This window comes from Pieris napi, chromosome 15 (genome assembly GCF_905475465.1).
Source record: "Pieris napi chromosome 15, ilPieNapi1.2, whole genome shotgun sequence".
Taxonomy (NCBI): Eukaryota; Metazoa; Arthropoda; class Insecta; order Lepidoptera; family Pieridae; genus Pieris; species Pieris napi.
Genome location: NC_062248.1, coordinates 559908 through 572551, shown reverse-complemented (window position 1 = coordinate 572551; position 12644 = coordinate 559908). Strand labels below are relative to the sequence as shown.

At 36.3% G+C, this 12644-nt stretch overlaps 1 protein-coding gene across 1 annotated transcript in view; it reads right to left on the bottom strand.

The window, feature by feature from the left end:
* LOC125056552 (cadherin-23) overlaps nucleotides 1-12644 on the bottom strand; it is a 31931-nt gene that overhangs the window by 9068 nt on the left and 10219 nt on the right. Inside the window, exons 6-15 of the mRNA XM_047659702.1 lie at nucleotides 11237-11455; nucleotides 10445-10657; nucleotides 9165-9989; nucleotides 8603-8798; nucleotides 7359-7659; nucleotides 5902-6781; nucleotides 5138-5323; nucleotides 4125-4299; nucleotides 1035-1154; nucleotides 383-603 (exon numbers count right to left, since the gene is read on the bottom strand). Coding sequence (XP_047515658.1) covers nucleotides 383-603; nucleotides 1035-1154; nucleotides 4125-4299; nucleotides 5138-5323; nucleotides 5902-6781; nucleotides 7359-7659; nucleotides 8603-8798; nucleotides 9165-9989; nucleotides 10445-10657; nucleotides 11237-11455 — 3336 coding nt within the window. The remainder of the gene's footprint in view (nucleotides 1-382; nucleotides 604-1034; nucleotides 1155-4124; nucleotides 4300-5137; nucleotides 5324-5901; nucleotides 6782-7358; nucleotides 7660-8602; nucleotides 8799-9164; nucleotides 9990-10444; nucleotides 10658-11236; nucleotides 11456-12644) is intronic.

Here is a 12644-nt window from a genome sequence, read left to right as displayed (position 1 = left end):
CTCGAGAATGACTGGACCGATTATGATATTGAAATATTTATGGAAGTTGAGGGAAGGTACAACATAAATAAGAAATAAAGAAAATGACTAAAAACGACGATTGAATTTTACAATAAAAACTGTTTCTAGCTGGGAAATGTTTGATGTTTTCAGTATTTTTAGAAATAAAAATGTTCACTTGGTTGTCATATATATAATAGATGCCTTCAGAAATTTGTGTTTCATAGCTGTAGAATGAGGTCCGATCTGTCTGGTTTCAAAAAAAAAAAGTTTTGACACAAATATATGTAGGTGATACGAAGTTCACCGAATCTAGAGAAAAAAAATATTTTGAAACTCGTACCAATTAGTCCAAAGAATAGAAATATGTTTTATAACTTACTTCACTTATATACAAGTTCTCTCCTTCCGCTGGTCGAATGAACCGCGGTACGCCATCATTAGCGCTTACATCTCCAATATAAATCGCCAAAGACGCGTCCCCATTGTGACCTCCGCCATCTGTTGCCCCTACTAACAACCTGTAGGGGTCCGTTCGACCTCTGCCGGTCAGTTCCTTGCGAGTTTTTACCTCACCAGTAGTAGGGTCTATCACGAATAAACCTAAAAAATATTTATTTTTATTGAGGTAGCCAACAGCTTTTATAAAACTTACAGAATTAAATGTATGTTTGTATTAACAAAGAATTATCATGACGGCCTACTGTAGAAAAATGCTTAAAAATATTAGTGTACTGTGCGTAACGTATATATGTTTATGTGAGTGCGTGTTTGTGTATGTATGACTATTTACTTAATAAATTATTTTGTTTATCATTTTTGTAAAGGGATTTGTTAATTAAATATAAATTTTAATACATAATTCACATTAGATTTAAAAAGAGAAAAAGGAACTGAAGATTTATTTTGCATTTTATATATTTGATTCTTTTAATATTCTGGGATTTATTTAATGTGAGGTTAAACTGAGATAGCATGAAAAATATTTTATTGAAAGATACCTCCAAAATAATTAAATAAAACTAAAACCTTACCATTGGCTTCCCCTTCATCCAGGAAGTCATACTTTATTTCTCCTCCGAGCCCTTCGTCAGGGTCCAGTGCAAGTAGTTTTACAACACTAATCCCGATCGGGACATTTTCCGGAACGACCGCTGAAAAATTGTGTTAAAAAATCTAAATCCTGTATTGGTTTGCATTTGAAACATTTCCGCAAAGAAAAGCTGCTGCAAAGAAATTTAAACTGCACCAAACTTGCCAGCTACAGGAGTAGGAAGTTCATAGACAATTTATTTGGAAGTTAATGTATTTCATTTTATCGCTGGACGTGTGTGAGGCAGAAGCCTGATCACCTACTAGAAGAAGCAAATGATCATGAAACAAATCCTAATGTTCATAACATTTAAGAGCCATTGTTTTTTTAATTAAAAAACATGGACTATATCTAATCACTATTAAAAAGTGTTAATCTTAACTGCTAAACAGTGGTACCAGGCCATTTATAAGTCGCATCGTGCTTTAGCAATAGATACTCGGCTAGCTTCGGCTTTTGAGAGCGTCATCTCTATCACACGAAACGAAACACTAACGACGTTGAACTACGACTGACGAGTCAGCGACTAAACGGCTGTGTTGACAAGGGTGACAGAGACGGCGCTAGCCGAGTATCTCTCTCTAAAGCACGATGCGACTTATAAATGGCCGGGTTCTGTAAGTGACTAAAGATAGTACTCAAGAAAAGAGTGTCGTCCCCTTAATAGAGACTGACAGTAGTGTTATTGGACAATATCTTATGTCAAATATCCTTTTTAGTAAATTAGGTTAAACTTAAATTACTTATTAGTTAAGTTAGGCTAGATCGTAATGTTCCACGATGTCTCAGTGAAGAGACAATTAATTTAAAAAAAACTATCACATAGTTAAATTACTAAGGTCTAATTAGCTTTGCTGCAAGAACTAATAGACCACAAGCCCATGAACAAAAAATACCTGTGAAATGACCCAACATGAATTACGCTTAGAAGGCTGTTACTATATCTGAAAATAGCTCTGAGCACTATGCCGTCATTTCTGAGCGGTACATGTGAGTACGTGAGTGAATGGACTTTCTCAGGTACAATGGGGGAATTTCGACTAATTATTAATGTACGGCTTTGTTATAAGTGTATAGATGATTAAAAATAAATGTCGAAAAACCTAGTGCCGTACAAAAGTGATGGTGCCGGAAGTCGGTGCAAATTTTTAATTCGACGACAGTTGCAGAAGCAATATAGGTCATTTATTACTGTACGGCATTTGTGTGATTCCTTTTGGACACATATACAGATACTTTACCCGTAAACGCCGTACATATTCCCAGCGGAGCGGTCGAAAGCCAAGGGTCGCAACATATGTCTGATTAGCATATAGGTGATGATGATATGAAACAACATAAAATTAAATGATCTTGAGAGTACTTCACAAATAGATAACATTTTCCAGCATGCCGTACATTTTTTGTGGAACACATTGGTGTATGGGGTAAATTACTTTCCTCAGAAAAGAGTCATTTTCCGGTGAATTTTATCTGTACGGCAATAACACAGGTTATTAATACTTTAGACAATCTTCAATAAAAGATAAATGCCGTACACTTTCGATAGTCCGCTACCACCGCCTACCAATACAGGGCGTCCCAAAGTTATGGGAAATGAAGGGAAAGTACCTTAAATATCGTAGATAGGGTATTTTACTAAAAGAAGACTTTATGTTATTTTTAAAAGTTATTAATTCTGCATTCAAAGATTTTTTTTAAATTACTTGCCTCGTCTGGGAATCGAACCGACTTAAATGTAAAAAAAAACACCCCTACTTTTATGATGCCAATCGAAAAAATGGCCAAAAACTAATAACTCTTCTTAAGTAACATAGTATTTTAAAAGAAAGGAACAGCGTGAATATATCTTTTTAATCAAATTAAAAACATTATCTATCGTATTCGGCCTAAAAAAATCCCCTACGAGTCTGTTACTTTAGAAAAGTTATTATGTTTTGGCCATTCTTTCGATTGGCATCATAAAAGTAGGGGTGCTTTTTTTTTAATTTAAGCCGGTTCGATTTCCAGACGAGGCAAGTAGTTTTAAAAAAATCTTTGAATGCAGAATTACTAACTTTTAAAAATAACATAAAGTCTTCTTTTAGTAAAATACCCTATCTGCGATATTTAAGGTACTTTCCCTTCATGTCTCATTACTTTGGGACGCCCTGTATTATATTTTTATTTTTGTTAAAAATATTTTTCCTTTACCTCTCTCTGCTGGTACGATAAGGCTGTAAATATACTTTACAGCCTTATGGTAGTATACACAGATATGTACAGTTATTAATGACCTTAAGGGACACCTCAAACGTCGTCGAAGTTTTTATCAGCTGTAAAGAATAATCTGGAGTAAAATGTACGGCATCTGGTTTTTTTTGTTTATTTATATTTGTTACATATAAAATAACAATAATCTTTGAAAATATTACTCCCCATATTACTCTAGGAGCATTTGAAAAGTCATATAAATTTCGGAAATTTCATATATTTTTTATCATAATATTTTTATTTGTTACCATTTATAATGAACGGTTATAATGTACAACGGTAATATTTAGTAACATTATGTAAAAAAACAAGTTGCCGTACATTATTCTCTGATCTTACAGCAGTAAGAACTTGGTAAATCCTGAAATTTCGATAAATATTTAATTACACAAATATTAACTATAATATTTGGACGGCATAATTATAAAACATTATTGTCCGTGTTAAATAATATTTTGAACATGTTGCCGTACATTTTACAATGACCTTAGGGTATATGGGTGTAGGGGTAGGGTTCCGACCCTTGGCTTTCGACCGCTCCGCTGGAAATATGTACGGCGTTTACGGGTAAAGTATCTGTATATGTGTCCAAAAGAAATCACACAAATGCCGTACAGTAATAAATGACCTATATTGCTTCTGCAACCGCTCAGAAATGACGGCATAGTGCTCAGAGCTATTTTCAGATATAGTAACAGCCTTCTAAGCGTAATTCAGGTTGGGTCATTTCACAGGTATTTTTTGTTCATGGGCTTGTGGTCTATAAGTTATTATTTACCGGTATAAACGGCCTTTTCAAACGCAGGAGAGTTGTCGTCGACATCAAGCACATCCAGCAGTATAACTGCAGTAGATTTCAGTCGCTCGGATCCTCCAGCTGGACAATCGAAAGCTTCTATCTCCAACCGAAGGACGGATTGACGCTCACGATCTAGTGACTTGTTCGGTGCCACCTGTAATATAGTGTTCACAGGAGTTGTTCGGAGTAATATCTCCAGCTGAGATTCGTCATCAACGTCGAGGCAGAATGCGAAATTCCACCAGTATCACCTCGACGTCCGTCGTTCCACAACTGAGCGTTTTTCACGCAGTTTTTGCCGTGCAACATCTCTATGTGGAACCAGCTGGCCACTAAAGTATTTCTGAACCAATTCGACTTAGGGTCCTTCAATAAATGAGCGTACCAATTACTAAAATGCCGGCAACGCACTCACGAGCCCTCTGACATTGACATGTCGATGAGACGATCTTATGTAAAGAAAATATTGGAAAAGTCAATTATTATGGATCTAGGCCGTCTAGAATCTCTCTCTGAATCTCTCGTCTGAATAATAAATAAAATTATACAAAGAGATTATGCTGACTCATGAAGCGGATGAAACACCATTAAAATTGTATAACTAACACAAAAGAAAAAAATCTCATTCAATTCATACATTACCATTTGTATTCTGTCACCAAAACTAGAAAAGTTCGTACGAACAACTGCTCAAGAAAATATGCTAATTTGCATTAGTTCGAAATTTATTTATTAAAGTACACCTATTTAATGGATTTTCTACAGTATATGTTACAAGATATGTATTCTAAAATACATGACAATTATGGTGAACATGAATTAAAAAAAATCCAATTCTAGTTTTTACTAGTATTTTTTTTCTTAACAACGCGGATGAGGTATCAGTTAGGCGCTTAATATTTTGTTTTTTTTTAAACTGATGAGGCGCTTCCACGTAGGTACGGAGAATTAAAAACTCTCGTTTGTGGAACGGCGGCTGATAAAAGACTTACCTGTAAGACTCCAGTGACATTATTAATAACGAACAATTCCGTATTTTCTCCTTTGAGAGCATATCTGACGTCGGAATATCCACTTTCCTTATCAATATCAGATAAAACGGCATCCTTATCTTCAGCTTTGACCGTGGTCACTTGTTCTGGATGCTTAATTGATTCCAGTACGCTCACTTTGTACAACTGAAATAACAAAATAAAATTTGACGAAGACGTTACATTTTTAATTACGTTTTACTTTAAATTGGTAACTGTTGGAAGTATTATATAGTATTACTAGCTGCCCCCGCGAACTGCGTTTTTCCTTATTGTGATTTTACTTAGCCTACCTTTTTAGTACATACCAACACGGAAAATTTTGCTATGCTACCCTAGAGAATGAAAACTTTTTAGGTTTTTCTGTGACTTTTCTCTATATAAACCTCAGTTATAAGTTTTTAACTAACAATAAAATATAGGGGTTGATCGTAGAGGGTAGATGCAAATTAAGGGTTGCATATATTTTTCTATGCTGTATCATTAAAAAATAAAACCAAAAAATTTTGTCTAAAAAAATAAAATAACACATTTTGAACTTAAAACTTAGGGGTTAGAAAGATAGATAATAGCCGATTCTCAGACTGAACTGCATAAATAATTTCATAAGAATCTGTCTAGTCATTTCGGAGGAGTATGGGAACGAACATTGTGACACGGGAATTTTATATACATAGAGATATTATTAATATTATAGTGATATTCTCAATAGATTAAACATTTACCTCTTTTTCAAAAACTGGGGCATTATCATTCACGTTAGCCACTTCTATTACGACTTTAGCCGTACTGTACTTGCTTCCGTCATTACTGGCCGCCTGCACGGTCAGAGTCAAATTGGGACTCTTCAACTCCTCGTAATCCAAATGCCTCGTCAGAACCACTTGCCCGCTGAAAGGATCCACTTGAAGTAGCCCAGTTTCAGAATCGACCACCTTAAAATTTGTCACTTTGGAATTGGTCAGAGGATCTTCGGCCATCAGAACTAAAACAGTACTTCCAATTGGCTGTTCTTCCTTTATTCTGTGGTGTATCAAGGGATTCGAGTTACTCCAACCGGGATTTATAAATTTAGGATTATCGTCCGCATACGGCTGGATATAAATCGTGTGCTCAATTGTGGCGAATTGCTCTTTATTAAGCTCGGCGTTCACATCGACCACTTTGATAGTCAGAATGACGATGGAGGCCTGACTGTAATCCAGGTTTCCGTTGACGAATATTTCGCCGGAATCTTCGTCGATGCGGAAGATGCTTTTGTAGTCATAATTTGAGTTGGGTTTCAGCTGTACTCCGGCTTTAGAAAACGCTTTGACCGGTTCCCGAATAGAATACTTCAGTTTGGCGGTTACGTCCGTGTCGTAAGCGGTGATTTGAGTCACGGAGCTGTTGAGAGGTAATGTCTCCGATATGTATGTTGTGGTTTGAGTCGAGTTGAAGATGGGAGGTTTATTGTTGACGTCGGTGATGTGAACGAAGACGGTGGTGGTGGCCGTTTCGGGGGCTGGACGACCGCTGTCCACCGCCGATACGATGATTTCGTATCGGTCTGCGTTTAAGTCGCGGTCTAAGTTTGCATCGTTCGACACGGTTATAACTCCAGTTCTGAAAAGAGTTTCAATTTAAAACTGCAGAAACGTCTAACGCGGATATTGCTCAAGAGATATTTCTGTAGTGTAAAATTTTTAATGATTAGTCTATAATTAGTTTTGCGTGCCTTTGCACTTTCAATTGTATTGTTATAAATAACTGAATAATTTTATTAAATTCATGTTTCCAGTTTTTGAAGTTTTAAAAAAATAAAACGCGGTTCGGGTCTACCGCGTTATAGACAGAACTACTTTTTTTTAATGTAACAGGAAGCAAACGGGCTAAAAGCTCCCGATGTTAAGTGATACCGCCGCCCATGTTCTCGCCCCCTCATTGCTAGAAGGCCTGCAAGTGCGATGCCGGCCTTTTAAGAATTTGTACGCTCTTTTCTTGAATTGGACCGCTGGTTCCACATAGTGTTGGTGCACAACAAAAACTGCCTTAAGAAACGCTTAGTTGTGGAACGACGGACGTCGAGGTGGTACGAGTGGTATTTTGTATTCTACCTTAACCAATGATAAAACTCAGATCCAAACAACATATCTGAACACTCTCTATGGTTACAATATTTGGTTTAAAAGACTTAACTTACTTTTCATTTATGACAAAATTGTCCTTTGAGCCAGACAAAATATGATAAGTTAACAAATCATCCAATCCATCTGGATCATTCGCCAACACCGTCGTCACGTTATCTCCTGGCTTTGCGTCTTCGCGTATATTGGCCTTATAATTCATTGGGTTAAGGTCGAAAGTGAAGTCTTCGTTTATATCGTTCCTTTGGTTGACGGTGTACTTGTAGTGATGATAATTTCCTTTGAATGTTGGACGTTGGTTACCGGGAACGCCCACTCGGACGTATACGCGAGTTTCGTTGAACAAAGGTGGGTTTCCTGAAATATTACGATATTAAATAAAAACGTGTGGCACTCGGGGACTGCCGCGGTAAAGCTATTGCATAGCATTTTTTATCAACTTGTGCAATTATAATATTAATATATATAAATTACGTGTCACGTTGTTTGTCCGCTATGGAATCCTAAACTACCGAACCGATATCAATCAAATTTGCACACCGTGAGTAGTTTGATCCAACTTAAAAGATAGGATAGCTTACATCTCAATTTATACACGCAATGTAATTTTATTACAAATTATTTGTTTATTATTGGACACAATTCTAACAGATGGCGCTGTGTTAAAAGTATCAACGTTTCACATAAGCTATAACCAGCGGCACGTAAGTCTAGCGCTGGCCGATACGTGGAGGGGATTGCTGCGCATGTGTACTGTCGCGCGGGGGACAAAATGCGACTGGAGAGCCAATCGACGCTCTTCATTCCTCAGGTACCTTATTTTTTACTTCTGCGCAATAACGGTCAGCGCTAGAGTTTCGTGCCGCTACTTATATCTACCTTTCACATAAGTTCTCCTACCGTTTCCCTTGAATAGTTTACTACTACATATATAATATAACAAAAACCTTAGCCACAGCAACGCTTGGCCGGTCTGCTAGTTATTTATAATTTTTTTATTTATGTAGTATTTTTTTTCTTTGATATTAATTAAATCTACCACTCTACCAGACTCAGACTAACACGCCTATATAGACTGTCTCACTCTAACGCGTACCGGCTGCGCTTACGCTACGAGATGTGAGACGCAGTATGCTTTTTGTCCCGCTCTATATTACGTCATCGTGTGTTAGGTTTTTATTTTCGTTACGGAATTTTTTAAATCGGTCACCGCGCTGAAAGCCCGCGATAAAATCTATGAAATAGCTTAAAACTTCATTAACATTAACAGAACAGAACCAATGATTAAAAGTCAATTTACCGTAATCTGTGGCCCTGACAAGCAGCTCATACTGTCCCCGGGGCGTATCCATAGTTTCCACTTTATCCACAATTTCCAATTCTCCTGTCTCTTCATCGATACTGAATACCTGTCCCTTATGTGTAATACTATTGTCAGACTCCAAAGAGTACCGTATTCGACCTCCACCTTGTGTGGGACCATCTATATCCGATGCCTGGAATAGTATTAATAGTTTATTTCTTTATACGTAATTAATGGTGTCTATCCCAACTATCCTTAAATGTACCTAACAATATTTGTCTTAGGGATGGTGGAATACAATAAATTGGATACCAGCCAGAACCAGCCTGTTGCACAGATCCCCGTTATCAAAGACGTTGCGCCTACTGAAATCTGTCTCCGACACTATCGACATATTTATATGTTAGCAGAGTGAATTCACAGTAGCGATATTGTCTATATTATATACTTTATTATATTTTATTTATTTTTCTCGACATTATCGTAATGGCATAGTCTGTAAGGATAATGTATGTATTTATTTAATAAATAAATAATAAATATTAAAAAAAATACTAACTCGAATAACTAGTTGGGGTTCAAAGCTGGTAGCACCGTCGCGTATTGTGCGGCTGTATTCGGCCGCCTCAAACACTGGCGCATTGTCATTTACATCTAAAACTTCTATAAAAACACTAGTAGTCGACCCTTTACCGCCCCCATCTTTAGCAAAAAGTGTTAAACTATAACTTTTCTGAGATTCATAATCCAACTCACGCGCAACGAATATCCCACCCTCATGTATATCGGTCTTAAAATAATGCGATCCAAACCCGCTCAAAGTGTACTCTATTTCACCAAAAATACCGTAATCTTTATCGGCCGCCTCTATGTCGCCAATTTTAGTTCCGATCGGAGAGTCTTCTAGAACATTCAACTTGTATTGCTGTTCTTCGAAAACCGGGGAATTGTCGTTTACGTCCAACAGTTTCACGTTGACTCTGGCCGAAGATAGCTCCGTATTGTAAAGTGACGCAACGATATCGAAACTGAACAGTCTTTTGTCTTCGTCTTCGACGTCGTAGTCTAGTTTTGAAGAATCTTTGACTTTGACACTTATCGGAGACCTTCCTTCTCCGCGGTCGGTGCTCAGCGCAAACACATCCTCGGAATTTTTCACGTTGCGAAGTTTCAGATCATATTTGCTATTTTGGCCTAAGTCTACATCTTCGACGTAAATGGATAGTCCAGGGATGGGACTTCCGTTCTCTATGTTTTCCGGGATAGATATATCGAAGACCTTTTTATTGAATTCTGGAAGATGGTCATCGACATCGGTAACTATTACGGTGATCGGTATGACTGTAAAGTCTGATGGCACTTCGTTATTGATGAGTTCTGTGGCCTGAAAAAATAAATGATACGATTATATATTAAAATTAGTTATTGTCGGCCCTAATTGCTATTTTTAATAGTTAGAAAATAGATAATTCTCGACTGGATAGCTTTTAAAAATGACAAAGACTATAAGAACATAGGTAAATACGATAAAGTACATATTTAGATACCAACACATAAATATACAGTAATTACAATATTATTAACCTACATAGTAATAATAATTATTAAAAACTGATAACACTAAAGCAAATTTCAAAAGGTTGGTCCCTGTGGCAGTGTACCTTGACGCTGGCAGCATTTCCTCGCTGTATTGCGATACTTATTCCATGAGCGAGGAAAGCACCAGCTCTGGGGTCACCGGCACTCTCTACCAAGTGCCAACTTTAATCTTTAATTATCGCCTGTTCACTTGAACTACGGCCCAAGAGTATCTAATCCAAAGGGAACAAAATACCATACCTTAATATTAAATGTATAAACTCCTCCATTTTGTACAACAACGTCACTTTCTCTATCAATAGGATTATCAGTAGTGACCAGAGTGGCTTTTCCAATAGGTCTTTCTGGCAGTAACTTAAAATACATTTGCGAGTCCCCCTCGAGGGTCAATAAAACTGGGCGTGGATTTGCCGTGTCGCCGTCTTTAGCTATTATTTCCAATATGCTTGTATCCTGAAAATTATGTGTGAATTGCATAATATAGCTATCAATACTCTAAGATAACATGTCAAAAGGAAGAGACTGGGAATCCTAGGGTGGGGGCTAGTGCGCTTTATTTTACCTAAATATCCTTTTATTGTGTATATTTTTGACAACTCATTGGTCTAGTGGTTAGTACCTCTGACTGCGAATCCATGGGTCCCGGGTTCGATCCCCGGCTGAGACGAACATCGATGTGATGAGCATTTGGTGTTTGCTTAGGTCTTGGGTGTTTAAATATATATATGTCTATCTATCTAAAATATGTATTTATATCCGTTGCCTAGTACCCATAACACAAGCTTAACCAGCTTAACATGGGACTAGGTCAATTGGTGTGAATTGTCTTAAAAAAAAAAATAGCTGTAGTATCAGGGCCGATGTCTTTATAATAAGGATTTTTTTTGTCATATTTACGAAACTGATTTACGGGTAATCACATCACAATTGTAGTTTCAAATTTACATTTAACACGTACTAAACATTGTAAGTTGTGTACTCACCTCACAAAAATCATCAATAAAATCAAGATCTTAAAGTATTAAAACTTACCGGTGGAGTATTTTCAGCAACAGTAGGTGAGTAGGGCGCGTTAAGAAAGATCGGAGGCTGATCTTGGACATCTCTCACGCCGACAGACACAGTAGCGGTTGCCCGCAGGGGTCGTGCCGATTGGTCTTTGGCTTCTAAACTTATGACGTACGCTGAACGACTCTCGAAGTCAAGTGGTTTTGCAACGAAAATTCGGACTTGATATTCATTTGGCGATATCTGTAATATGTTATTTTCACACTTTACTTAAGTTATATATTATCTTAATATATATAAATTACGTGTCACGTTGTTTGTCCGCTATTGACTCCTAAACTACCGAACCGATATCAATCAAATTTGCACACCGTGTGTAGTTTGATCCAACTTAAAAGATAGGATAGCATCTCAATTTATACCCGCGATATTATTTTATTGCAAATATTTGTTTATTATTTGATACAATTCTAACAGATGGCGCTGTGTTAAAAGTACCAACGTTTCACATAAGCTATCTACCTTTCACATAAGTTATCCTACCGTTTCCTTGAATAGTTTACTACTATGTAATATAACAAAAACCTTAGCCACAGCAACGCTTGGCCGGTCTGCTAGTAAGTATATATATTTCGCGTTTGACCTGAATTTAAGTGATACGCCTATTGACATTTAAGAAGCTCAACATTTTATCTGTTCCATGTATTTATATTTTAGAAATATCCTTATTCGTGCAAAGAAACATACATATTTTTAAGTCAAATGTAGAAGTTGAAGTAAGAAGTAGACATAGGAAGGAATTGGCTGTGCCAAAAATCAATCTGAAACTGTTTCGGAAAAACACCTTTTGTATGGCAATTAAAGTTTACAATAAATTACCAAAAGAATTAAAAGATCTTCCGTCTAGAGTCTTTAAAAAGCGACTTAGTGTATTACTTTTACAAAAAATATACTATTCAATAAATGATTATTTGCGTGAAACACCGTAATAAATATAAAATTAATGATTTAATGTATATAGTATAATAGACTAGATAATATAAAAATTGACTTTAACTAATAATGTAAAATTCCTTAAGACAAATTTGCGCGCCATCGTGTGTGGCAGAATATGCGAACGATTTACGATTATATCACCTTAACATTTTGTACCATATTCTTGTAATAAATAAATAATTATTATTATTATTGTTACTGTCCTTTTAAGAATAAATACATATATTCTTCTCTTTCTTGAACAGTAGGAAAGACGTTTAAAGTAAGGTACAGTCGAATATGAAAGCTTCAAATTAAATTATTTGCATAACACGCCAATTTACTTAGATGGTTGAGTAACGTTTTCCTTGCAAGTTTAAAAAAATAACATTGTTTATACTTATTCTTAATCGAGTGAACCATATTGATTTATATGGTATGACATTTTTTTAATAAA